We start from the raw sequence: 27,671 nt of genomic DNA on the forward strand, positions 1-27,671 counted from the left end.
GAAGGGGTTCTTTCAAGTCCTCATAGTGAAAAAGAGACCTCTCAGCAACCCTCTAGGTAATAGTACCTTATTAATACTATCCAAAGTCCATGTTCTGATCCTAATTTTAATCATTAATACAAAGAAAAAAGGGGGGAAAAAGCTTGGGGTGAATGTACACCCCCTCTCTAAGGCTAAGGTAATGTCTTTCAATCAATCATATAACAGTACAATAATCCTATGATAAATGCATTTCAATGGACTCTGGGACATGCTAGACACCTACTAGTTGTATACAGCCTGAACTACATCCTGCTTGGAACCACAGCATCAACCCAATGTCCCGTCAACAGATATTAAAGAATCATGAAACCAGAACAATTAATAACTACCTCATAGAAATCTGTCACTACTGAAATAACAGTTCATATAGAGACTCTATTTGCTTACAAATTGGTTTCAGTTAAGTTTGTTTTTTCTTACAGTTCTAATGTTTCAAAGTTTTTTATTTCAGTTTAGAGTTAAGATACAACTTTGTTTACAAATTATTTTTCATGTTTACAAGCTGTTTTTCTGTTTACAAATTGTTTTTTCTAATAGTTAGATTTTTCTTTCATAGTTAAGAGTTAAGTAGTGGTCATGGTTTGACACGGAAAAAGAATTTTCCCGGAAGGAAGAGGTCAATCCAGTCAGGGGTCAGGTTTGGATACTGACACTTGGGGTGACCAATTGAAGGTGGACATGCCTCTGAGAATACAGAGGGGTTAAAAGCAAAATTCCCAGGAGAACTCGCTCTCTTTGGTTCTGGTCAGTGGAGAGTGCAAACCTCCCCTGCCCAGCCACGAGCTGGGTGGGGGAGGGGATCAATGCCGCCTGCAGAGGTAGGACAGGGGATGAAGGGTTTGGAACCGGGCTGGGCCAGCTCCTGCGGACGGAAGGGTGGAGAACATCTGAGATGTCTTTGTTCCCCCCCCCAACCTAGAGGGAAAGAGATAGAGAGCCTGCAGACACCTGGAAGTTTGCCAGCAGAGGAGAAGGAGAAGGGGGGGAAGATGCCCAGCATGGGAGACAGAGACGGAGTCCTGGGCCGAGATTTCAACTACCCGGGGAGTCCAGGACTTTTAACCCTTTTCTATGAAAGGAAGGCTTTATAAAATATTACTCCTCCTCAGTTTAAAAGAAAGAGAGACAGCCTAGGACCTCAGATGTTAGGGAAAGAAGGTTGGGGGGAGATGATGGAGTGGCTTTTGGCTGGACTCTTCTTGTTAGCCATAGACTGAACCAATTTCTCATACAAGAGAGACTGCATTTAGGGGGATGCAATGGTGAGCCAAGAGACCTGCTTCAGCAACTACCAGTTCAGGAGTGAACAGAGAAAAGCTGAGGAGGGTGTGATGAGGCCCTCTGTCTTCAGGAAGATGAAGATCTCTGTTTTCACCCTCGGCCCCAGGGGAGGAAGAAAAGGGGGGGGGGCACTGTGGTCCCAAAATGAGACACTGGACTATTGTTCCTGTTGGTCCTTGGCAAAGCATCCTTAAAGGGGCCCTATGAGCAGTCTCTGTCCATGCACGGTGGTAAGAGCACTGTGACATGGAGAGTGTCACACTGGCAGATTCTCTCTGGGTGGTGCCTTGTGTGACATGGAAACATGTCCTGGCGGTCTATGGTGCAAGGGAGACTCCTCTCTCCCCGGATGGATTCAGTATTGATTATATTGAAGGGTGAAGACTTGATTAAGGGTCCAAATGTGTCTCGCTGTGGTTTGTTGGAGTTGGGTGGTGGGAGGAAGAATGTTTTGAAAGGTTTTAATTTTGAATTTTGTGTGTGTTTTTTTCTTTCTTTTTTCTTTTATAGTAGTAGTAGCTTAATAAAGTTTTTTTCCCTTTGTTATTAAGCTTAGGCCTGCTTTGCTCTTTTCTCGATCGCGTTTCACAGCATTCTGTTGAGAGGTTGCATTTTCATGGGGGTGCTGGCATTGTGCCAGTGTCAAACCATAACAGTAGTTTGTTGTTTTAAAGATAAATTATGATTTGTAACCTAAAATTTAAGCCTGTAACATGCTAACCTGAATTCTTGCCTACAGACTCTGAGCCAATATGTTGCAGCTTCACTAATATATACTTTATGAAAATTAAAACCATGCTGTTTTCTGTCACCCTGATTGCAAGGGACCCTTGCAAATAGATGACAGAGAGCAAGTTACAATTTTAGCATTGACAAAAGGTTGAGATGTTGCAGTACAAGCTGACTTGCACTGAACATAATCCATTTACAAATACGAAACCCAGCCCAGTTCCATAAACCAGTCTCTAAGCTGACTGACAGAGGTCTGAGCCAATTACAACTCTCCTACAAGCATTTGACCGGTTCAGAGTCTGGGAGGCATGGGGATTAGATCAATTTCTATTTAAGAACCAGGAGCTTTGAATTGCCTATAAAAGCAAGCCCCGAACAATAAAACACGCTGTTTGTCTTATGACCAAAGGAGGTCTGTCATGTGTTAAGTCTCAGACATACGAACACCAGCGTGTCACCATACAGCTGGCCTGGTTCTGTCATAAAATCTCTGCCTCAAACCAGGCTATTCTCAACTTTTTTTTCTATCTTGCAGAATGGAGATGTATGTATTTCAATTCTTCACCCACCTGTAGATGACCCACAAAGTGGAGAACTGCCCTCTGAGAGGTGGAACCCTACCCAAAATGTCAGGTAATTGTGCATCTTTGATGTACAACAGTGACCTCAAAGGCCTGTGATCTTTCTCCAAGACTATGGCGTGTGTTGGGAAAGTTTTGGAGCAGAATTCAATACTTTGGGAGCATTAGGTCCTTAACTGGGTGTGAACCAGATTTATCAAGTTGTCAAAAGTGCTGATGCTGAGGTGTCTTGATGATGGACTGACAATGTGGTAATTCTGTCCTGTTTGCCAGATTTCATGCTCCCAAAGCAACTGATTTCAAATTTTCTGCCCTTCCTATGTCATTGTTATCCTATAGTTTGGGTTTTCAAACTCTTCCAATATACCAATAGTGGAAAAGAATATTTTTGGGTATTTGTGCCCTGTAGGAGTAATTCTGTTCATAATCCTGCCTGCTGTTTGCCTTACTGTATTTGTGTGTCTCCTGTCTTGCAGTGTGATATCTTGAGCGGTTAGCCAGGTAGATTTCTTCCTGAGAAAAAGACCAAAAGGATCACTAAGTATTAGAGGCACTTGGGGCTGACCTGTCCTTTTTTTTTTTTTACTTTTTAAACACCAGCTGAATTTCATTCTCATTATAGGACACTGACAATAAGGAAGTGATAAAACTCATATCAAGTAGCAGTTTACCTGTGCAGCTGGAGTAGTAAGTGATGTAGTCAAAAAACCTTGAAGTAAGGTACTTCCTGTTCTAACATTTTAAACTGATTTATTATCCAAATAAGGTTAAAATAAATGTCTCTAGATTTTTATCATAAGAGAATTATTCTTGCTCTCAGATTTATTAGATGCTGGTTCCTCAACTTAAAATCTGTTATTTATTGATAAATCCAGGTAAGGATCTCAGGACACCTGAAGGAATACAGTGATTTGAAAAGGATTACCTGACAGTTTAACTCAGCTTTTATCTAATTTGGCTTCACAAAATTAATTTGAAAAGAGCCTCTGTCAAAGCAAAGGGGGATTCAATGGATTTTTGAACCTTGAAATATGATTGTAACACACATCACAAAGTGCTGAACTAGAGTTAACATAGCAGGAGACTAGGAATTGTAGCAGTCAGCAAATTATAACAACTGATGCTCCTCCTGGAGCATGCTACTTGAATGTTAAAAGGGCCCAGGAGAAATTGTGTATCTTAGCTGCATGAAATCATGAAGGGTTGGGAATCTCATCCTTAGAGCTTGAGGTAAAGGTTATCCAATCCATCTGTACCAAATACACATTCTAGTTCAGATTATCAAAAAGGAAAAATAGGCTTAAATACTTTCTTGTTATATTGCTAAGCTACATTCACCTGTCCCTCTTCTCAGATGGCTATTAAACTGTTTTGTTTTTTTTTTTAAATACATCTGTGTTCTGGTTTGAAAGCAAAACCAGTGAGAGACTCCAAGTCAGAAATACAATTTATTCGGAAAAGGGAAAAAAAACCCAAACAAAATACATGCAATAGAACAAAATAAAAACCACTAACAGAGTCAGAATACAACCTGAAACCCTGTTGGTCAGGGTGTTGGTAGCAGTACAATTGTAATGGTGGCTGCAGTCCTCCTGGAGTGACAGATGTGGTTCTGTTGGAGCAGTGATCCTGTAGAAGGGTATAGTCTTCCTCTGAAAATCCAGTGGAAATGACAGCTGTTCCTTTGTGAATCCATTGGAAAGGCTGTTCTGGTGTCCCAAAAACTCAGATTATATCCAGTTAGGAATGCTTGGCTCCTCCCTCTGGGCAGAGCATCTCACAATGTAACTTTTATCAGTCATGCAGTGGCATTCAATAGCCCATTAACAGCAGATGTCTCCCCGGAGGGAGGATTGGTTTGTGGAAGAGATAAAGAAAACTGCCTAATAAACAGAAGATAACTGCCACACCTCTAACAGATGTCAAATAGAATACATATTGCCTTGCAATCTAGGATATTCTCATATGTTTAGGACTAGGTGACAAACTTCAACTTATAGTTAGAAAACAACTTTGGGCATTAGTTGCTTATAATGCACACACATTTTGTTTATTTCACAATATACAACCCTAAAGATTGGCATGAAATTTCTTATGGTACTAGTTCTCTGATTTCTGCTCTCCCTTGCCATAGTGCAGTTTTTGGTGCTTACTTTTGGAACATGCTGGTCTTAACAGTGATGTTTGGAGAGAGAACATTCCTCAGCTGTATCAGCAAGCAAAAATAAAACTTGTCCTTCACTGTTAGCCTGCTGCCTGTGTAACCTAGGGCTTCTCTTCAGCTGCTGAATTTTGTAAATCCGTTAACTACAGATGACTGTGGTTGAAGTGTCTGGAGTGAGGAATGTCATTCTTCAACTTTGAGAGCACTTGTACATCTTTCCACCTAATGGTTTCAAGCATGCTCATTAATTTTTTTTAAACACAGTCAATATGGACTTTCCCATCACTTGGAGCTAGATGAGTCTGGCATAAGTAAATATAGCAAACATCCAGCAAGAGGTGAAGGAATGCAGTTGTGGTCTGTATGTCAGAAAGCATTGCTTTTCTTATGTCCCATAAAGCTGAGGAAGTGGTGGCAGGGCTTAGGGGTTTAGGCTCTTTGATAAATTTTAGTTACCTTTTCTCCATCTTGCCTGGCCTCACTCTGTCTTTTGAGGTGCACAGGCCAGAATTCTGCACAATATTCAAGATGTTGGTATATCTGTATCTTGTGCTGATATGTGATGCCTCACCTTACTATTGCTTTGTTTTCTGAGGATACCCATTTTTGTTGTTAATGTTGGGTCAGAGACAGACACACAACACAATGCCGGTGTGTCATCAGCAAACTCTGTTTTATTGTTCAGAGCTTTCTTTTATAGGGAGTTCAAAACTCCTGGGTCTAGACAGCCATTGGTCTGATCTTTTATACCCCCCAGATCCTGGACCAATGATATGCCTGCAGCTTAGGATGGAATGTAATTGGTTGAGGTTCCTGTCTTTCAACCCAGAGGTTGCTTTTATGGAGCTGGCTGGGTAGCCAAATTAATTGCCCAGTACAAGCCAGCTTGTACTGTGATATAATGTGGCAATATTTTGTTGGCTTTTTTTGGCTGCTTTAGTGCATTGAGCTGTTTGCAGAAACTATTCAGATGTAACATAACTTTCAGTACAGTCTACGTCTGATACTTTTGTTGATGCATTGAGAGAAAAAATGCAGTTAACAGTTCTGATTCATTGAGCCTCTACTGGTTTCTCAAAGAATTCAAAGGCTTTTAAATGAATTATTGAGTTGAAGTATAAGATGGTTTCTTTTCTGCCCAACATTCCAGTCTGACCAGACAGCTTTTTCCAGAGCTGATGTTTTATTTCCTACTGAATTATATTATTTGGAAAGTAAATTGTATATGTCTCTCCTGATAGCTATGCTGAACAGTCTGGCCAGATGCAAGTGTTTAGTTTCAAAACCTTCCTATAAACTCTTCATCCAAATGGCCAAACATTTCCTGGAATTGTATCCCAGATAAATGATTTTGTGAAAAACTGAGCTTACTCTTTGAAATTTTAAAAAGTTTAATAAGGGATAAAAAGGGACAACTATCCAGCTCTGGGGTGGTTTTGGCAATTGGCCAAAAAACATACCTTTAGCTTAAAACAATGTTCTTCTATATTGTTATATTACAGGGAGTATATGCATATTCATGAGAGTTTATACATTATTCAAACATTCCTGGGAGTTTGAATGTTACAGGAATTCTTTTGCTTGGTTTTAACTTCTGGTGGGTTCAGTGCTGGCCAAACACCAATACACTCACTTCCTGTTGTGAGATAGGATTAGGAGAAAGGCAAAGTAGGCTCAAAACTTTTAAAGGGTACAAAAGAGAATTTTATTAAAAGTAACTAGAAGGGGGGGAAAAATGGTAGTAAGAATCAAAACAAACCCTTCAGAACACTTCTCCTCCCCCCCAACCTTTTCTTTCCCACTGACAATGTAAAGAAACCAAACCTAAGATTTCCAGTCAGTTTACCACCTCTAAAATAGTCTTTCTTCAGTTCACTGAGGGAGAGAAGTCCTTCTTGTTAAGGTTATGGAGACCTCTCCACAAGAGGAAAAAAACAGTTCTCTCGTGGCTCTCAATTTCATCACGAATAGCAGCTGCCCGCGGAACCCTGCCATTGTGAACTCCTTCCCATTTTCCACAAGCCTTCCCACAGCTTGTCGATGGGCCATGTTGACTTATGGAGTATTGTTTTAAAGATGAGCTGTTCAAAGGCAAAAGTTCTCATTATCTATCTCTAAAATCATCTTCATCCCTGGGAACAGAAATCTTCTTCTTCTCCTGGAAGCACAGGACTACTCTTCTCTCTTCCTCTGTTCAATCTTCTCATGGGATCACAGCTATTTCAACATCTGCTTATCTTAGCATAGAGGCTTTTGCTTGATATCAATTTGAACACTTTCATCTCACCATAGTCTCATGCGCTATAAGGAAAAAGAGTTCTTTCTCCATAGCTTACAAGAGGATTTCAGCTCCAAAAAAAAAACCCCAAAATATCTCCTCACCCCTCCCATCTGGGACTTAACAACTTCTTCACTGACCTCGATGTCTTCATGTTGTTCTTTACATGCTTGCATCTTGTTCTTTTCTCTCATTCGAGGAAGAATTGAAGCACTGAAAGGGTTAACATCACACCTGGCCTCTTCAAATGGTCACCTGACCCCCCCCAGTCCAGCTGAATATTCTAGCTGGCAGCTGGGGGAGGTGGTTTGGATCTAATCAGCCAGGCCAGAACTCAGCAGCAGCACACTGGGATTGGAGGGTTTCGGCAGGGGGGAAGGCGCCTTCTTTTTCCCCCTGCCTGATGGTTGCAGGCGACTTCTACGGCGGTAAAATCCCGGCACCAACCCGGGGCAGAGCGGGTGCAGCCAGGCCCCGGGCTGGGGAGTTGTAGCAAGCAGCTAGATGTTAGCAAGGCCGGCTCCATTTGGCCCACGGCATCCCCCCTCTCCCTGCCCGGGAGCAGATGGGGGAAGGGAAGGACAGCCGGCAGGCGACCCGGGGAAAGGGAGCCCAGCCCTGCGGCAGGGCCGGTGGGCCCGGCCCGGGATGGGGCCCGCCCAGCCATGTTACCTTGCTCCTGACCAGAAGGGAAAGAGACAGTTCCCGGGTTTTTTCGTCTTTAACAGGTGTGTTTCACAGAGGCGTGTCCAGCTTCTCAGTGGTTCAACAGACTGTCAGTTACACAAAAAGCTTTGCATCACTTCCCTGAATTTCCTCCCATTCCAAACCAGAACATAACCTTTGACTTGTCTTCATGTCATCCTGTAGATTAAATCAATATATTTTAGTTCTTCACGTGATTCCATCCTTCTGTTTTTACACTCCTTGATAACGAAGAGTCAATAAATTCTTCTCTTGGGGTTCTGTTTCTAGTCCCTGTTATCCTTCAGTTAAGATAGTCCACAAAATGTAGGGAACCACCTAATTATCTTACACCATTCTCTGAGTTAGTTACGTGAAAAAGCATTTTAACATCACATAGTCTCTATTTTAATATTATGCTACAGTCTAAGATATATTTATCACACTACTATTTATATAAGCTATATGGTGCATACTTAAACTGACAGATTATACTCTACCAAAAAGCAGCTAAAAGGAAATATAAATTGTACCATATCAAAATCTTTGTGATTAATAATAATATGCCAAAGCTAATACATAAATGCGAAAGCCAATACTATATTGTAATTTATAACAATATGCTTGTAGATATGCTCAGTATGCATTGTTCTGAATATGCCTCTAAATAAATTCAAGTACAGCTGGGGCTGTAGTTTCCTTTAATCATGTTCTGCAAAGCAGTTGTTATGTACTGCTGTATTTCAAGACTTATTTCCTTGTCTCTTTTTCTTCCCTTTCATTTAAATTAAAAGCTGTTCAAAGCAGGACCACCTCAGACACAGGAACCTATTGCAGTGGTAGCTACAGCCAGGTGGCCAGGTGTGTAGAGCTGCCTGATGGGATTTGCTGTTGAGTTTTGTGCTGGTTGTGACACTATGTGAGGAACAAAGGGCTGAATCTCTGAAGTGCAAGGAGTTGTAGGAAATGCAAAAGGGTCTGGCCAGCAGAGCGAGCTGGTGTTTGTCCCTGATAAATGCCAGCAGAGCAGGGCAGCTGGCTAGCTCTGGGCTGCTGCTAGAAATCCAGGAAGGCTGTCTGTCTGCCAGGGATTAAGTGACTGGCTCATGCTGGCTTTGCGAGTACCAGCAGTTCAATCTTGCTGGGCCCTTGGCACCTTGCCTGAGTGTTGAGTACAGCAAGGGGAAGACAGTGCAGATATTTTTCAAGTACTGCTACAGCAGTCTTGGCACACAGGCTGAGGAGAAGGGAGACCTGGCCACAGCTCCAACCTCTTAATACACTGTGGGGTAGGGAAGGCAATGCAGCCTCATCTGATGGCCTTGGGTTGTATCAGTCAGGGTAAGCAAAGAGCCTGGCTTTCTGCTGTGAGGCTGAATGTCATGAAGAACAGGCTCACTAAGCAGGTTTCCAACCCTGCACCATCTATGGGTGGTATGGATAAACTGAATTCTGGTCTGATGTAAACTTTATCTGCTGCCCTGTCACAAATGTGTACAGACATGATAGTCTGTCGTCAGATTAAGTCTTTGAGGTTTGTATTGTGTCATCTTCCCTATGCTGATCACCAAGGTCTGAAGTTCATAAGTATTTGCTCTTACCTCAACTATTGTCCTGTTGCCTTTTTCCCAACATGGAAATGAAACTTGAGATAATTTTAGTAAGGCGCTAATATAAAGGGGGATCTTTATTTGAAGGCTTCCAGAGGCAGTTATGGAAAGATGTCAACAAAAACCCACCCCCTGCAGAGGTGAGTACATTTTTATAGGAAAATTAGCATAATTGATAAAAAGCACCAATTAGGAGGACAAGTGGTGATGCAATTCCCCCCAGGTCAAGCCCCTTCTCTGGAGTTCCCCCTTCAGTACTAGTTGTACTTTTTCCATGAAATGTATCTCGAAGAGTTGTTCTCAACCTTGGTTCCCAGAAAGAACCAAGATAGCATTGGGGCCATATACCTCCCAGGGCTTGGAGCTCTGGAATTTGTTTTGTCTTTCTGCCTAGGGAAAAGCCATGGAAAAGTACTGGGAAAACTAGTCACTAATACAATAGACTAAAGAGCTACAAATATATGTGTGAAGAATATAGAAAACATAAGAAAAACAAAAGGCAAAACCCCAATGGCATCAGTCCTTAGTGTATTGGGTTTGCATGACGAGGTTTTGACAGCAGGGGGCTACAAAGGATAGCTTCTGTGAGAAGCTGCCAGAAGCTTCCCCAATGTCCAGCAGAACCAACACCAGCCGACTCCAGGATGGACCCACTGCTGGCCAATGCTGGGCCAATCAGAAATGATGATAACACCTCTGTGATAATATATCTTAACACCTCTGTGATAATATATCTAAGAAGAAAAAAAAGTGGCTACGCAGTTGTAATTGCAGCCAGAGCGGGGTGAGAACATCAGAGGAACAGCTCTGCAGACACCAAGGTCAGTGGAGAAGGGGGGCAGGAGGTGCTCCAGGCACCAGAGCCGAGAATCCCCTGCAGCCCATGGTGAAGACCATGATGAAGCAGCTGTCCCCCTCCATGATGGAGGACCCCATGCTGGAGCAGAGGGATGCCTGAGAGGGCGCTGTGAACCTGTGGGAGGCCTGTGCTGGAGCAGGTTACTGGTAGGGACCTGCAAACCCATGGAGAGAGGAGCCCATGTTGGAGCAGGTTTCCTGGTAGGACTTGTGATCTTATGGGGGAGCCACATTGGAACAAGCAGTGCCTGAATGACTGCACCCCATGGAAAAGGACCCACACTGGAGCTGAAGAACTGTCTGTGGGATGGACTAATTTTGGAGAAGTTCGTAGAGGACTGTCTCCTGTGGGAAGGACTCCTGTCCCTAAGCAGTGGCAGAAACAACGGGTGGTGAACTGACCATAACCCCCATTCCCATCTCCCTATGCTGCTGGGGGAAGGAGGTAGAGCTGGGAAGGAGGGTTGGATAGAGGGAAGGTGTTTTCTAAAGTCTTATTTTACTTCTCATTATCCTGCTCTCATTTTGTTAGTAATAAATTCAATTAATATCCCAAATTCGTCTGTTTCACCCGTGATGGTATTTGGTGAGTGATCTCTCCCTGCCTTTATCTTAACCCATGAACCCTTCATTATATTTTCCCTCCCTTGTACAGTTGCAGAGGGGAGTGAGAGCAGCTATGGTGGGTGCCTGGCATTCAGCCAACATCAACCCACTACACTTAGATATCCTTAATTATTCATAAGTTTTGACTTTAAACATGTTTCTGATGCATCACCTAAAGAAGTTGTCAGCATCCAGAATCCGTGAATGTGTTAGCTCTGACTGCTGTTGTGATTACCTGTTTCAGGACTATCTTACTGAGTGTAATCTCTTTGCTTAATGAGCCCAACACATTCTCTCCTGCCAACGTGGATGCATCAGTCATGTTCAGGAAATGGAGGGACAGTAAAGGAAAAGACAAGGAGTATGCTGAAATCATAAGGTAAGCTTTGCTGTGTGTGATGCTGTGCTACTGGCCTCCTGCTTTGAATCCTATGAAATAGGCTGATTTCAGAATTTGCTGAAACCAGCTTTTCGCTGTGGTTGTGCCTTTCAAAATGAATTTTACAGCTTTATTCCAAGTTCATTCTTCTGGACAGAAATGGTGCAAACTTCTGTCTTTGTATTGTTCTTTTTCAGGCTAATCTGGCACGATGCTCTGCAAAACCTATTGGCTGCTAGTAAATTCTAGTCTGTGTACCTTTGAGAACTTCTTGCATTTCTTGAGATGTGATTCAAACTGCCTTCATGCTACTAATTCTGTGCTTAATGCACTCATGAATCATAATCTTGTCCCTCCAATTTGAAGGAATATCAGTAGGATTTGGCAAGTGCTTACACAAATGGGTTTGATTAGCTGTAAGCTCTGTTTAGTCTTGATTGCCCTTTTCTGAGTAATTCATGCTTCATCAGGTGCTGTAGGGAGGTGATGTAAACTTGAGCCAAGATTGCTGTGGAGTGGAAATGGGCAGCCCATACTGCAGTGGTACTGCTGTCACACTTGCCTGGGGCAAGAACACATATACCTTGACTGCTAGCTGGATATACCCCTGGTTGGAGCTACACAGGGCAGTCAGTCACTGTCCTGGGTTATGCAAAGAGCCTTGCTTGGAGGTTTTTTTAGCCCCCTCCAGCTGCATTGGCTTCAGCTGGATGTACTCCATAAACAGAGTATGGCAGACTGAACATGTGGGTGGGAATAAAGGAACAGGCTGCCATCTGCTCTTCTTCCACCAGGGAGGCAGCAACAGTTCGCAGCTCAAGTACTGCTGAGAGGCATCAGCCAGAGCCCATCCTGGAGCAAAGAGAAATGATGCTGTTGAGGCAGGGACGAATGAATAGACTCCATGGTGTTCAGAAGGCAAAGAATAATCTTTATTAGGAAGTAGCATTCCTTTTTTATAGCCAGGATCGCTAAGGTGAAATATGATTGGTCTCAAAGTGAAAACCATTCAAACTATTGGTGCACTATGACCAGCATACTGTAGTAGAACATATCTATAAACAACATGAACAGAAAGAGAGATAATAATTGTTTTCATTCCTTCTCCTAACTTTCCCAGGCTAGGCCTGGGAGAATTCTGTCTCTTTTCTCTCTGACTGAACTAAGAATATCCACAATTCCCCCTTTTTGTTTAAAGGAGGAGGCGGTGTTTGTTGGCCTCCTGCAGGACCCCCTGCAGGAAGGAGAACAAACACAGCTCAAGAGGTTTATCAACTGTCAATCAAAACCTCAACTGGATATTGGCTCAGAACGGTCAAAGAGATTCCAAACTTATAAATTCCAAGAAATCACTTACCAACTCTAGTATAGTAACAACCCATTGTCAGTCTGCCAAAGAACTGTTAGTCCAACTTGTTAAAACCCATTTCCCAGTGTGAGCAGATGCCCACATGGAAGGAAAGAAGGTATTAACAAACATGTGCACATACCCAAATCAGCCAAATTTGAAATTTGGCAAGATGAGTAACATCTGTTTGCCACAGCTGCAAAGCCTCTAGGCCTCAGGGATTTATCCCAGCCAGTAAGGTGCAGCAGGTCAAGCTTTGGTTGGCATTCATTGAAATTGCTTTTTGCAAGGTGTGTGCACTTGATAGAAGAATCATGCAAGACTTTTGGCCCATGCAGTCATGTCCTCAATTAACAACTTGAGTGATAAAATTGAACTCAGGTCCAAATTGCATCCTCAAAGTTTTCAAAACAATTGAGTAGAATTGACCAAATTCAAAAATACTTGAGAAATCTCTGGAATGCCATGGCCGCAGCCCTTAATTCCCTTAATTCAAGCACTTGGGCCAACGCTGACTTGTCGCTTTCCAGTACTTTGAGCTGTCAGTGAAGATGCAGCTCTTTCCACCTTTTTTTTTTTTTTTTTTTCCCAAAAGAACCAGCAGCTTTAGGACCCTGTGGTGCTGGGCGAGGCTGGAGACCCGGCCCAGGGGGTTGGGCCAAGCGGCCCGGACCCGGCCGGGGGTCAGGGAGCCCAGTCCCTCTGCCGAGCCAAGATCCACTCGGCTTGGTCCCTCACCCCAGCTTCTCATAGGTATCACTTGGGGCCCCTGGATCTGGGGTCCCTGGAACACCTCATGGCCACCCACAGATGGGCGACCCATTCCAACCTTATTTTTCGGTGCCCGTCCCCACCAGGCTGCCAGAGTCTCGGCAATTCCTCCGGCTTTTCGTCCTCCCCCCGCCCCACCCGGCCATGGATCAAGCCACAGCTTCTTGGGATCCCGCTCTGCGAACAGGAGCAGGACGCGCAGGGCGCGGGCAGGAGAGGTCTTCCTGGGAATATAAAATTCCACCCTGCATTTGGGGCTCTTGGCACCGCCCACGCCTGCCCAGTACAAGGGGCTGCTCCTCGCTCCCAGTGTGTCTGCTCTCCCCCGGGATGCAATTGATTGTTGCCCAGCTCCCTCATCCGCGGCCCCATCCCCCTCCCCAGGCACGGGACCAGCAGCAGCGATGCTGCTGCGGACCAAGCCGGTGCTCCCTCTCGGTGCCCCTGCCTCTGCCTCAGAGGGACACAGCTGGGGGCAGTCTGGGGGAAGCGGAGGGGGTGGTAGGCTGGGTGCAGGCTATGAAGCAAGCGGGCTGGATGTTTTGTCCAGCGCGGGGCTGCCGGCTACTGCCGGCGGCAGATCGCAGAGCAGAGCCGCTGCTGATGAGCCAGCTTCAGGCGGCGAAGCAGGAGGCGCGGGAGGGGCGGCCGCCTCCAGCGTGGTGGCAGGCAGCGGCGCGGCGCTGGCCCCTCCCCCACGGCGTGGCGCACAGCCATTCCAAGCGATGCGGGCGGCTACGCGCGGAGGTGCCGATTGGTGCCAGTGTCGTGGTCATCGGATTGGCGGGTGCTGCTGGAGGCACCGCGGCGGGCAGCGGCATGGGCGGGCTGAGTATCCACAGAGAAACACTTGTTTCCTGCTATCCTCAGGCAGTTTTGGGGTTACAGCTGCATCTCAGAGTGCAGCCACATGCTCTTACCCTCCAGTGGGAGACCAGAGCTGACAAATGCTTGTGGGAATTAGAGTTTTGAGCATGTTGGGGTAGAGTCATCAGTGGTGGAGGGTGGCTGTGGATAGTATCTCTGGATGGCATTTCCTAAGTCATCTTAGGAAATCTGTGACTATCCCTTCTGTAACAAATGTAATGGATTTTGAGTTCTGGCAGATCTCTAATGCAGAGTCCTGTAGAATAATTTATTTCATATGTTGCTCTGTGTGTGTGCTGCAAACACCCTTGGAGTGCTCCCAAGCCTGGGGATACAGGAACTAAATCTGTTTCTAGTGATGATTGTGATACTTCAGCCAAACATCAGCTCACCTGATTGAGCTGCCAGGAGGGCTGGACAGGGGTTCATTGGGAGGTGGGGAGTTGAGCCACACTGCTTCCAGCACATGGCCCTGCTCATGTTGCTGTGTCCTCCTCCCCACAGGAAACAGGTTTTGGCTACCAAAGCTGAGGCAGAGAAGGATGGCGTGAAAGTCCCCACTACACTGGCAGAGTACTGCATCAAAACTAAAGTGCCTTCCAATGACAACAGTTCAGATTTGCTTTATGACGACTTGTATGATGATGACATTGATGATGAAGACGAGGAGGAAGAGGATGCCGACTGTTATGATGATGATGATTCTGGCAACGAGGAGTCGTGACCTGCTCCCTCTATGCCCCTGTACTGCCCTGTCAACTCAGGCCAGAAGGGAGCAGTGGTAACCTAGCAGCAGTCCAGCAAAAAAGTAGTGGTGGGAGGGGGGGGATCAAAAAAAACTGTCTCCTGCTGTCTCCTGTTGTATGGATCTGTTTGCTCCTTTTTTATGGACCTCTTAGAGACCCTCCACAGAATGTCTGAATTCTTGCATTCTTAACCCTTTCATCACTGTATTATGATTTCTTTTTTAAAAAGAAATTCCCTTTTTCACTTCTACAAAATGCTCACAGTGAAACAGGTTTGCTTGTGTTTAGATTCTTGAATTAAATACAGTCTTGCATTGAGATGTTTAATGTATTTAAAGCTGAAATAAACCCATTGGAAGATGAATTTTCAGGACCTCAAGTACTGCATTTACTGGGAAGAAAAAATCTGCACAAAGCAAATTGCCAGGGTTTAGCTTCTCCATTTACAATAGTGTGTGTACATTTGTTTAGCCTTGTGGTGGTGGCTTTTCCTTTATAAGGTGTGGGGTGTAAAGTGTAAAGCTACTGTGTGTTGAGCTTGATGGGATGTTACTGAAAGGTACAGGAATCTGTTTAGTCTGATGAAATTAGGAAATAGCTGGCCCCTGGATCCCCAGAGGGCACAATCAGCTTTGCCTCTGAAAGAGGCTTGTGATAAAATAAACACTAAAATAAACACTTAACACTTCATGTCTGTACAGCTGAGCCCTGGGTTGCATTATGTTTTTCAGACTAGGTTTGGGTTGAAAAAGTTTCGTTTAGCCATTCTTCTGGCATCTGCTGTCAGCTGCCCCTCTACTGAGGGAGGAAAACAGAAGTGTATTCCACTGCCCAGTGGGCCAGCATTCATCCTGAACTTCTTTTTGGCAGTGGGAGAGTCCCCTTCTCCAGTGCTTGCTAGTAGCCCTTGTTTCCTGCAGCCCAAGTCCAGTGCTGGCCTGAGCCTTCTTTCTGTTGCTTATGTAGGTCACCTGTTGGTAAATGCAGCTCTGCTGTAGCTCTGTGGGGTTGGCAGAAGATAAAGCTCCCTGGGGCAGCCAGGCTGTTCCTGTGCCTGCAGTGGCTTCTGGGATATAGGGCAGAGAGATGGATGTGTGCTGGGCTCTCTCCTGTCTGGCTGGCTGGGGCACAGGTGGATGTGTGCAGCCCCACAAAGAGAAGGGTACACAGTGCTTTCAGGCTGAAAAAGAAAGCCACCAATCAGGGTTTGACAGCCTATTTAGGAGTATGCTTCAGCTGGTGCCCTGAGCTCAGCCTCCTGCATGATTTTGGGAGCTCTTGGCAGAGCTTAAGGCCCTCAGCACCCTCACCCTATTGCAGTGTGCTCTTGTTCAGCTGTACGGCAGTGCCCTGAATTCACCTTTCACATGGATTGGCAGCCAGCCCTGCCCTTCTGCACTGAGCCCTGGCAGCCCAGGGAGCAGATCAGAGGTGCTGGCCCTGCTTGGGTGAGACCCTCTGTTCTCACAAGAGGCAGTCACCCTGATAAGAACTGCAGGCTCAGGCATTTGGTATAGCTTGGTCGTTTTAATGATACATCACCAGCTGCAGTCCCTCAAGAGGTACTTAAGTGGGAGTAAATTTTGTCTGTGATCAGCTTGGTGGGAAGCAAGGAGCAAGATGAGAGTGAGCAAGCTTAAAGTGTGTTGCCTGGAGGGAGAGGAGAAGGCAGCCCTCGGGGAGGGGAAGAAGGCCTGTGGGGCTCTGTTTGAAGTTATCAGAGTGTTGCTTGGCTGGGGTTTGCTGCAGCAAGGACAGTCCTTGTCCCTCTGCCCCAGCTTGTGTTATTGTGCCCTCAGCAGAATGAAGGCAGCCCAAGTGGTAATACCTTGTCTCCAGTGTGTTCTGTGATGATCTGCCCTCCTGCTTGCTTTTTACCTGGGGAGGTAGCTGGAACCCTCCTGATGTGTCCCACAAGGGCTCCTTCAGGTCATCCTTCCATCAAAGACTAACAGCCCCTGGTGCTTTTTGGAGCCAGCATCGCCCCCCCCCCCCCCCCCCCCAGCTCCCAGCTTCACACCAGCCCCGGGAGGGTGGTGCCAGTGTTGGCAAATGGGCCTCTGGCACTCGATGCAAGACTGGTCTCAAGGCCACACTGGGCCAGGAACATTAGTCTTCAGCTTTGAGGGGCTGTTGGGGGCATGAAGGAACAGAGTATGGCAATACTGGCTGTGCTGACTTGGTTTGAAATGATACTGCATCTTTCAGGATTTCCCTTGTATTTTTGACTGTCTTCACTGTTCACTGTATGCTCTCCAGTGAGTTGTATTTTCAAGCTTGGTGTTGTAAGATGCATTATCTCATGTTAACCTTTTTAAAGACAAAAAGCAACCTATTTTGAGAGCTCTGACCATAACCAAACTAATTTCTTTTCCCCACTGTCCTGTTCAGTGTCATTGCTTGTTGACTTGCTGGTTTCATTTTTCGAGATATAAACTGAAATGAGGGTATTGTGTTTGGTTTTGGTTTTTGGTTTTTTTAAACCTATTTAAGAAATTGTGGAAAAATGTTTACCTGATCTTTGTATTCTGTTTTTTTTTTTTTCTTAACCTTTTCCTCATCTCAGCCGATACTGGTGTTTACATTTGCAACTACCTGCCCTTTCAAATGCAGTTTTCAACCATTCTGAAATCAGCAGGGTGCACTACATTTCTTAGTAGTTTTCTTAGCTGAAATCCCAGATGGTTTCCTTTTTTTCTTCAGTATAATTTAACAGAAACAATTAACTGATGCATTTTTGTCTTGTCTTCCCCTTCAGTAGTTATGTTTTGCCTTTTCTGCACATCTATTAATAAAAATGTGGAATGAAAATATGCCAGTACTGTTACTTCCCTGTTGAGTTGGTTTATTTGCATGGGTTACTTAAAGCTTTGAATAACAGCTGTTCACAAATTCAGTGGTGCTCCAGTATCAATACCTATATGTTGCTATAGGACACGAGAAAGCACATGAGCCACTGCGATGGTAAGGTAAAAAAGAAGGTTTATTTTTTGATTCTAACTTTTATGCTTTTCCAAAGGTGACAGTGGATGGGAGAGTGAATGGGCCACCTCTCCAAAGACATTGGACAAACTACCAGTACATCAATTTCCTCCTCCCCCACAAAGGAATGCAAAACAATATGTTGTTTATAGAAAATGTGTGGGAAAGTTTTCTAACAGAATGTAAACTCAGAAGGCTTTAGAAAATCTTAAGAATCAGGGCGACACCTATACATATACATAAATATCTACAAGGTTATTGGAAAACTAAAGCTTCTGTTTGACAGCTGTCTATACCTTAAAGAACAAACTGATTTGGAGAAGTGCTTTGGCAGAAAGCCATGAGCTTTGCTGTTATATTTATTTATTCATGTTAAGTCAGCAAAGAGGAGACCAGAGAGAAGACTGTTAATGGTATCATATGACTGCAGCAGGATGCAAGGACTTGGAGTAAAGGTGGTGCTGGCATGGGGTTTGGGTGCTGCTGGTGGCCAGTTTTCTGGGGCAAGGTGCTTTGACCGCATGCAGAAAACTGGCAGAGGAATTGAGGTAATCATTGCCAACCACCCCTTCAGGGTGCTTGCCCTGCCTGGCCCATGCTGTTCCCTCCAGGCTCAAGAGTGGAGAAGCACCTGTTTTTGTAGTGCTGACATTAGCAGGACACGTGTACAGGTGTTGTATTTGCTATACAACATTGTTTGCATCACAGCAACGGCCGAGTCAAATGTGTCCGGGGCCTGAATGTTTCTGCTTCACAGCCATGCTGGAGGAATGGTTATGGCATTGCAGAGCTGACTTCCTAGAGAAGTCTCCATGTTGGGGAATGACACGGTGCTGTCTGGGCCTTCTGACTGGGATCAGGCCTGCTTGTAGCTCCTGCCTGCCTTGAGCTGACGGTAGCTTCTTGATCTAGCAGAAGGTGTTGTACCAAAACCAGGACAAACACTCCATGCTGCCCTGCACTGGACAAACCTGGCTGCCCCTTGTGCAGTGGTTGGGTTTTTTTTCTCCATTTCCTTGATGGCCAAATGCAGCAGTGTAACCTTGGTTCTACCATCAGACTGTGGAACAGAGACTTAGAGAGGAAATTGCTGCAGAAGAGCCCTGTTGGAGCTGACGATAAGGGGAAAACATCCTGTTTAGACTTACCAGGGGAGGGAAGGGAGGCAGTAAGTCTCCAGCCTGCAGAAACAGATTGTTGTATTCCTAGTGCAGGATCGAACACTTTGCCTTATTAAACCTCAACACAGACCTTCCTCCTGATGGAGGCTCTGGACTTCATGGGCAAAGCAAGGAAGGACAGGGCTGCTGTGCTCCCTCCTTACCATTCCCAGCTGCTCCACAGGGCCTCAGACAGAGCACAGCAAATGCAGAACATGATGCTTGTGGCAGAAGTCAGGGTGCTGCCCAGGATCCCAACCCAATGCAGCTGCCTATGAGCTTTCAGTACCAAGGTGTGCTCGCTTTTGTCACAGTATTCAGCATCCCCTGCATACCCATCTCTTGCTCTTACCTTCCCAGGAGGAAGAGGTAGAAAGGGACAGGCTGTAAAAGCAAAACTGCTTGAGGCCTTTGAAAATGCAAACACTAGTGATATGCTCAAATATTTATTAGTTGGAGGGAGAGTTAAAAAGAAATAAAACTTCTAAAACATTCACTGCTCTGGTGCAGGAGAAGGACCAGGAGTTGCCTCCAGGGTCTTGTTTAAAAAAAAAGTGGGGATGGACAGGTCAAGTTTCCATCAAGTAGCTGTGTCTTTACTGGGCAGGGTGTCTCAAGGCAAAAAGAGGTACAAGACACAGCTTATACTTTTATTTAAGAAACTGCTACATAGTTTTTGCCTCTAATGATGAAAAGGAAGTTGCAGGACCCACTGATCCATCCAAAGTCTCTTGCTAGAGAAACAAAAAAAACCCAACCCAATACCAAAATACACAACCACCCCCCGAAAAAAAAAAACCCACAAACAAAAAACCACAAAAAAAAAAAGCCTTTATTATTAAAAAAAGTGAAAAATAAAAAGGTGAGAGTGCAGCTCAGGGCCAAAGTGAACAAACTGCCCACAAGAATTCATCTTCCACAGCAGGAAGGAATGAGGAGATGAAAGAAAGAAGAAGGACCCACAAAACTTTTTTTTTTTCCTTCCCCCAACCCCTTTTTTATCTTTTTCAAGTAACAGCTATATTGGGGGATGAGGGCAAAAATCAAACCAACAGAACACATCTTGATTACTTTTTTTTTGGGGGGGAGGGAAAGCAGGTCTTATTTGCCTGAATTTAGAACTGCATTAAATAAATGAGCTCCAGCTCAAAAAAACAAAAAAGGCACAGTTTGTCTTTTGACAGTTATAAGGCTTAAAAAAACAAGGAAGGATGATCTGATGCAGATGGGAAACTCATAATAAATTTCCCTACAAAGAAAATAAAACAGGATGCAAGATGCAGAAAACCACATTTCGCCTCTATTGCATTTACAAATACATACATAAATATATTACATACAACAGCAACTTCAAGAGGAAGCAGGCAAGTCACACTGAAAATGGCTGCCTGGCTGTAGTTCTCCCCACACAGACGTTTGGCTGAGCAGTAATTTCTCATAATAATTCTAGGAATGGGGGTCAGCTTTTTCTCTCTCTCTCTCTTTTTTTTTTTTTTTTTTTTTTTTCTTGCCTCCTCTCCTTTCATTCTCTCCCCCTCCCCAGTTTTGAATTTAGTTTGTCCAGTATGGAGAAGTATCATAGGTTTTGGTAGCCTGAGACTTTTGCTGCATGGTGCTGGGTTGATTGCGTTGGCCAGATCCACCCTAGAAATCAGAAAGAAAGGAGACATGAGCACCAACACTACTAGGAAGACAAGCCTGTCCATACATCAGCAGAGGAGCTTCCACCAACACAGCGATGCTCCCTGCTGGACAGATCTGTTTCTGCTCTGCAACATCTCTGCATCCTGCAATCCAGGACTGTCATAGAGACATCAAACAGAAGAGCAGGGACCACCATCCCACTACCTCCCACTCAGGTTTAATGACAAGGAAGAAGAGGAGCAGGACTGGGGACAACAAAGGAACACTCCCAAGGTGAACAGAAGCAGTACACCAGCCAAAGACAACACACATTAAGAAAGAGAAGTAGTTTTGTGTTTCTTGATTCTAAGGCAGAACTTTTTTTTTTTGGGGGGGGGGGGGAACATTTATAGTAAGGAAACACATGGGCTGGTAAAACCAAATCAGAAACTGGAACTAACATGCAACCTGCAAGGGGATGATTTCCCCCCCAGAATTACAGTACAAGTGTTCACATCTTGCTCTCCTGCCACAGCCAGGGGACATCAACACTCGCCTGGGCTTCACACCTCATAGCCCATCTCTCCATGCCCCACATCAGGATGGCCTCTTCACAGAATCACAGCCTGGCTAAAGCTAGCAGGGACCTCTCAAGGTTTCTTGCCCAATCCTTCTGCTCAAGCAGGGTCACCTAGAGCTAGTTATTCAGACCTACGTCCAGACAGCTCCAAGGATGGAGACTCCACAACCTCCCTGGGCAACCTGTACCAGTGCTTGTCACCATCAAAAAAGTGTTTCCTGATGTTCAGAAGGAACCTCCTGTGTTTCAGCCTGTTCCCATTGCCTCTGGTCCTGTCACTGGGAACCACTGGAAAGAGCCTGGCTCCATCTTCTTTGCACCTTCCCTTCAGGTACTTTTATATATATATATGTAGATGATATCTCCCCTGAGCCTTTTCCTCTCCAGGATGAACAGTCCGAGCTCTCTCAGCCTTTATGGATAACAGATTACCCAGTCCTTTCATCATCCTTGTGGCCCTTTGTTGGACTTTCCAATATATCCATGTTTGTCTTGTAATGGGGAGCCCAGAACTGGACATGGGACTCACCAGTGCTGAGCAGAGGGGAAGGATCACCTCCCTTAACCTTCTGGCAGCACTCCTGCTAATGCAGCCCAGAATGCCTTTGCAGCAAGGGCATAGTGCTAGCTCATGGTTAACTCGGTGTCCACAAGGATGCCCAGGGCCTATTCTGCCAAGCTGCTTTAGCTCCCAGCATATACTGGTGCATGGGGTTGTTTCTCCCCAGGGGCAGGATGTGGCATTTCCCCTCATTGAACATCATGAGATTCCCTCCCCAAGCTGGCCAACAGCATTGAGTCTGTCAGTCTACAATTGTTGTCAAGGCCCTTTCCCAGTGAGCAAAGCAAAAACAAGAAGAAAGCAAAAACCCCCAAGACCTTGCTAGGAATCTGCCCTCAGGCACACTGAAGATGATGAAGGGGCTGACTCACCTGCCCATCTTGCTGAAGGTGGTGATGCAGCATCTGGGAATGAGGCTGCTGATGCGCAGGGAGGATATGGAGAAACGGGGCTGGAGCATAACCTGGGGCAGCACCAGGGTTCAGCCCAGTTGATCCAAGAGCAGAGGGGAGGCTAAAAGAAGGTGGTGTGCCAGCATGGAATCCCTGTTTATCAAATGTCTGTACAGGAGGTGAGGGGGACAGCATCAGAGACTGGTGTGAGCAGCCCCATGGTGACCAAACAAGAACAAGAGTGGCCCAAACACACATCACCTGAAACTTTCATCAACCCCCACAGAACAAGCCAAGTTACACCTGCAAGCACTTCAGCAGATGAGCTTCAGCTCCTTTTCTCATCCATTCTTTTGAACTAATGACTCCAACATTTCATTTTTATTTCCACACCTACTATGCTCCTTTTTTCCCTGACCTCTTTTTATTCAGTGGGACATGGGATGGCAGCAGCTGCCTGAAATCAGTCCTTCACACATTATGGGGTCTCAGGCTGAAATTACAAAAGCAGAAGAACCACTTGCAATAAGATTTTTCTCCCCCTGACCAAAGCTCAACCCAGCCTCTTGACTCACTTGCTTTGAGGGATATTTTGTCCAAAAACAATAGTGCCATCATACTTTTTTTGCAACCAGGACACAGTACGGGTGGGGCAGCATAGGCAGTGTAGAGTGCCCACACCTATGTCAACAGCTGTCATCAGGAGAAGTGGGACAGAGGGTGAGACTCCTCTCCAACAGCACACAGCCAGCATAAGAAATGCCACAGCCTGTTGACCCTGAGAACCAACTGGCTTGGGAATGACCCTAGCCTCCTCCACAAGGGGATCCATTGGTCAGGCCTCAAGAGCAGAGGGGAAGAGAGTCCAGCATTGCTCACCTGAATCTTGTTATAGACTGAGCCACTGATATCAGGCACACCTGTGATACTTGAGGTCACAGAAACACCTGGAAAACAAAAAACAGCCACCAACAATGGGAAAGTCAACCATCACCTAGCACGAGCCCCATGCTTTGCTCCCAGCACCTCTGACAGCCTCAGTGGATGAACCTTTGTCTGCAACCACTGCACCCCACACCCTGATGCTGCTGCTGGCCCACCCAGTGGGGTTCTCCATGCTGTCAGACCCACAGCACTGCACATGAGAACAGAAGAAATGGTTTGGTTTCTCACTCCCACTGCAAAGCAGGAAATCAGTCAACTGGAATAAATCACCCACATTCACAACCCAGTGGTTGCCACTTGGATTCAAATGCACTTCACCAGGCAGCAGTTGGCTGCACCAAACACTCATTCAAGTTCACAAAAATACAGCTTTCCCCTAGGATTAGGGATGCATTTGGCTCTACTGTAGCATTCAACAGCTTTCCAGTAGTGCACTGAGCAATGAGATTCAGCATATGCTACACATTTGAACCCTTGTCCTTTTACATCCTGCAGAAGGGTGAGATCTGCAATGATCCTCTGCCCAGAGAAAATTAATATCACTGATTCAGGCTGCCTTCCATCTAGACAGTCTAGTGCCATATCAGGCTCAGGAACACTCACCAGCAAGGTGATTTTCAAACTAGCCACTTATTCAGTCTTATAAAGACTGTCTCTAATAATTTCACTTGGCTCAGAATAAAACTAGCTATTCCTTTGGCCAGTGAATCTGAGGACTGGGCTCAGAGGGTGTGCACTGCTTTATGGTTGTTCCTTTCCAAGGACATTGCTCCTTTTTGGATTGCTCCTCTACAGATAAGAGTGTGATCAGCTCCTGGCTGAAGACAGCATTTCAAATGCACAGCAAATGCTTGGTGGTTGCTTAAATCCAAGGATTAACTAGTTAGTGCTAAGCAGCTAAGTATACATTTCTCAGGTCTAACCAGCATGTGCAGAATAAAGCTTTCATATGAGCTGTATAAATTCTTCAGCCTTTACAGTCACAAAGGAAACATTTTCAAGCACAAAAGAAAGGGATGAGTTACAGGGTGTACAGACAGAAGCCAAACAGCCCAGAGATGTGTGAAGTGCCCTGTTCAACCGTAACACACAGCTACCTCAAGTGCCTACCAAGAAATCCAATTTAGTCTTCATTTGGCAGAGGACAACTTCAGCAACAGCATCCAACTGCTTAGGCTTCAAAAACACAGCACTGTTGCAGGATTACTATATTCTTCAGCAAAGAAAACTTCAGCAGAGGAAACAGCTTACCATTTCTCCCATGTATAATTGTGGACAAAGCTGCACATCAGCCACACAAATCCTTATGCAAAGTTCAGCCATGAGGTTTAGAAGGAACACTTGGGCCATTAAAAAAGTATTTTGTATATGTGAGATGGACAAACAGCTTGGATCGTGACCCTATTTAGAGCTGGCTGCTGTGTTGACTGCACAGCACTGGGAGTTGGCCCTACTAAATCCCACTCAAGCAACCTCATGTTTCATGTTACCTTTCCCAGGTCCAGTGCCAGCAGATTTGTTTTGTGCTTGAGATGACCCACTGTAGCCTCCTTTGCTGTAATCTCCTGCTGCTGTTCCCTGCGTTAAGTCATCATAGCCTGCCGGTGTGTACAAGACAAGGTGTTACAGTGAGCAAGCAGCTCTGCAGATACGCATGTGAAAAGCACAGTGGCAAGCACACCTGCCCCATAGCCATGCTGCCCATAGCCACTCCCTTGCTGAAAAGGAGTCAACGTGGTGTTCAGGTTGACTCCATGCTGTTTAGCAGATGCTGGAGGTACCTGGACAAAGGAAGGAAACAAGACTGTTAAACAGAGAATGGCACACAAAACACAAGGTCCCTCTGCCATCTAGTGGAGAAGGCACCTTCACCTTGTGGGAAATTCAATCTGGAGTTGGGAGTACAGGGTTGACATGGGACATGGCACTCATGCTTCCAGAAATAAATTGCTGTAGTGGCTTTATGCAAACTCCAAGTTTTCTGCCAGAGCTGACCCCCTGATTACAGCACAATCCTCTCTCAAAACAGGCTGTGCATTTCTTTAGAATAATAGGATTCTTAAGGTTGGAAAAGACCTCCAAGATCAAGTCCAACCTTCAACTGAATACCACCTTGTCAACTAAACCATAGCACTAAGTGCCACATCCAGTAATTTCTTGAACACTTCCAGGGATGGTGACTCCACCACCTCCCTGGGCAATCCATTCCAATACTTAACAACCCTTTCTGTGAAGAAATTCTTCCTGATGTCCAATCTGAACCTCCTCTTGCACATCTTGAGGCTATTTCCTCTTGTTCCCTGGGAGCAGAGCTTGACCCCCACCTGGCTGCACTCTCCTGTCAGGGAGTTATAGAGAGTGAGAAGGTATGCCCTGAGCCTCATTTTCTCCAGGCTAAACATTCCCAGCTCCCTCAGCAGCTCCTCATAGGACTTACTCTCTAGACCCTTCCCCAGCTCCATTGCCCTTCTCTGGACACACTCCACCACCTCAATATCTTTCTTGTAGTGAGGAGCCAAGAATTCAACACAGGATTCAAGGTATGGCCTCACCAGTGCCCAGTACAGGGGAATGATCACTGCCCTGGTTCTGCTGGCCACGTTATTGCTGATACAGGCCAGAATGCCATTGGCCTTCTTGGCCACCTGGGCACACACTGGCACATGTTCAGTTGTCTGTTAACCAGCACCCCCATGTCCTTTACTGCTGAGCCACTTTCCAGCCACTCTGCCCCAGCCTGTAGCACTGCAGGGGATTGGTGTGACCAAGTGCAGGACCCAGCACTTGGCCTTGTTGAATCTCTTTCATACACTGACTCTAAACACCAAATTGTCACCCACCGAATCAAATGAAACACCAACTCCTCCCCAAGTCTGTTTCATAAGACACAGTCATACAGGGCCCTAAAATAGAGTAATCTACCCTTCTTCTTGGAGCATCCCTCTTCCCAAATAACATTTTCCCTCCTGAGACTCCCTTCTCTCTGAGTTAATCCAGTCTCCTCAATGCTCAAAAGGATTTCTTAGGCATTCTCAGCTCTCTGACAGCTTTGGATCTCCCTTTGACTATCTGGAGGGTGCTACAGGCTTTCAGGAACACCAAGTCCAAAAGCTGCAGCTGTCTGCCATTTATAGTAACCTGCACAGGAATTAATGAGTTCTGGCCTTTTAAATTTCCCATTTTCTTGAGGGAGAAACTATAGCTATTTTCTCATTCTTGCATGTTTTTGGAGATCCCTTACAGACTGGGAAAGATGACTATTCTGCTGCCATGAGACCCTACCTGGAGTACCATATCCATTTCTGGGGCCCCCAGTATGTTGTGATGCACTAAAAAAGACATGTTAAACAGGTCTAGAGGAGGGCCATGAAAACAATCAGAAGACTGGAGCACCTCTCCGTTGAAGAAGGGCTGAGAGAGTTGGAGCTGTTAAGCCTGAAGAAGAGAAGGCTCCAGGAATACCTTATTGTGGCCTTCCAGTACTTAAAGGGAGCTTATAAGAAAGACACGGAAACATTTTTTTACCAGGATCTGTAGTGACAGGACAAGGGAGAACGGCTTTAAAGTGAGAGTGGGTAGATTTAGATTGGACATAAGGAAGATGTTTTTTACACTGAGGGTGGTGAGACACTGGCACAGCTTGCCCAGAGAAGTTGTTGCTGTCCCATCCCTGGAAGTGTTCAAGGCCAGGTTGGATGGAGCTTGGAGAAACCTGGTCTAGTGAAAGGTGTCCCTGTTCATGACAGAGGCAATGGAAATACATGATCTTTAAGGTGCCTTTCAACCCAAACCATCCTGTGATTCTAAGATGTAGGTTTGGGCTGAAGAGAGCAAAACCAGAGAGGCACACAGGGAGGGTTACTGTTTAGGCTATCACACTTACAAACATGGTTGGCCCATATTGGAATGCACTGGGAACACCGGGCACACCAGCATAATAAGGTAACCCAGTGTAGCTGTACCCTGGGGGCAGGGTCGGATTGAGGAATGGTTGCTGAGTTGTATGGTGAGTCTGAGTCTGGTTCTGCTGCGACTGGGCGAGCGTGGTAGCAGGAGAAGGGGAGGCAGAATCCCCACGGCCAAATTTTGTTATGTCACCTGCGAAAGAACAAACTCATCAGAAAAGCTATTAAAGCTACACCAGAAGTGGAGAACTCAGAGGATTCAAAATCTCTGAATACAAGTAGACAACTACAGAAGAGAACACATCCTACACTTGAAAGCCTGCAGTTGTTCATGGGAAGTCTTCTCCCAGTTTTTGTTTGTGATGGCTACAGGGACATTGTCTGTTAGTGGGAGAGAACTCCATGCCATGGCTAATCCATTGTTAAAATGGAGATACCAATGCTTACCTATCTTACACAATCTGAGCAGATTTATTATATCAGATCATTGCAATAAAACATGCTAAAAGCAAAACTATGGTAAACAGCCAAAGAGCAAATAGTTGTTGTGTTAAAGTGTGACTCTCCTAGAGGTT

At 45.4% G+C, this 27,671-nt stretch overlaps 2 protein-coding genes across 25 annotated transcripts in view; one reads left to right on the forward strand and one right to left on the reverse strand.

Moving 5' to 3' along the window:
• LOC146763159 (ubiquitin-conjugating enzyme E2 R2-like) overlaps positions 1-15,644 on the forward strand; it is a 141,137-nt gene extending 125,493 nt beyond the window's left edge. Inside the window, exons 3-5 of the mRNA XM_085571311.1 lie at positions 2,591-2,688; positions 11,081-11,215; positions 14,706-15,644. Coding sequence (XP_085427437.1) covers positions 2,591-2,688; positions 11,081-11,215; positions 14,706-14,925 — 453 coding nt within the window. The 3' untranslated portion in view covers positions 14,926-15,644. The remainder of the gene's footprint in view (positions 1-2,590; positions 2,689-11,080; positions 11,216-14,705) is intronic.
• A 4,908-nt stretch (positions 15,645-20,552) lies between these two features.
• Positions 20,553-27,671, reverse strand: part of LOC146763161 (ubiquitin-associated protein 2-like) — a 229,312-nt gene continuing 222,193 nt past the window's right edge. For all 24 annotated transcript variants that reach the window (XM_085571445.1, XM_085571455.1, XM_085571456.1 and 21 more), the window contains 6 exons: positions 27,075-27,289; positions 24,873-24,972; positions 24,682-24,789; positions 23,126-23,193; positions 22,226-22,414; positions 20,553-20,733 (listed from right to left, as the gene is read on the reverse strand). In XM_085571445.1, coding sequence (XP_085427571.1) covers positions 20,641-20,733; positions 22,226-22,414; positions 23,126-23,193; positions 24,682-24,789; positions 24,873-24,972; positions 27,075-27,289 — 773 coding nt within the window. In that variant the 3' untranslated portion in view covers positions 20,553-20,640. The remainder of the gene's footprint in view (positions 20,734-22,225; positions 22,415-23,125; positions 23,194-24,681; positions 24,790-24,872; positions 24,973-27,074; positions 27,290-27,671) is intronic.

The sequence above is a fragment of the Lonchura striata genome, chromosome W, assembly GCF_050655825.1.
Source record: "Lonchura striata isolate lonStrDom1 chromosome W, ASM5065582v1, whole genome shotgun sequence".
Lineage (NCBI taxonomy): Eukaryota > Metazoa > Chordata > Aves > Passeriformes > Estrildidae > Lonchura > Lonchura striata.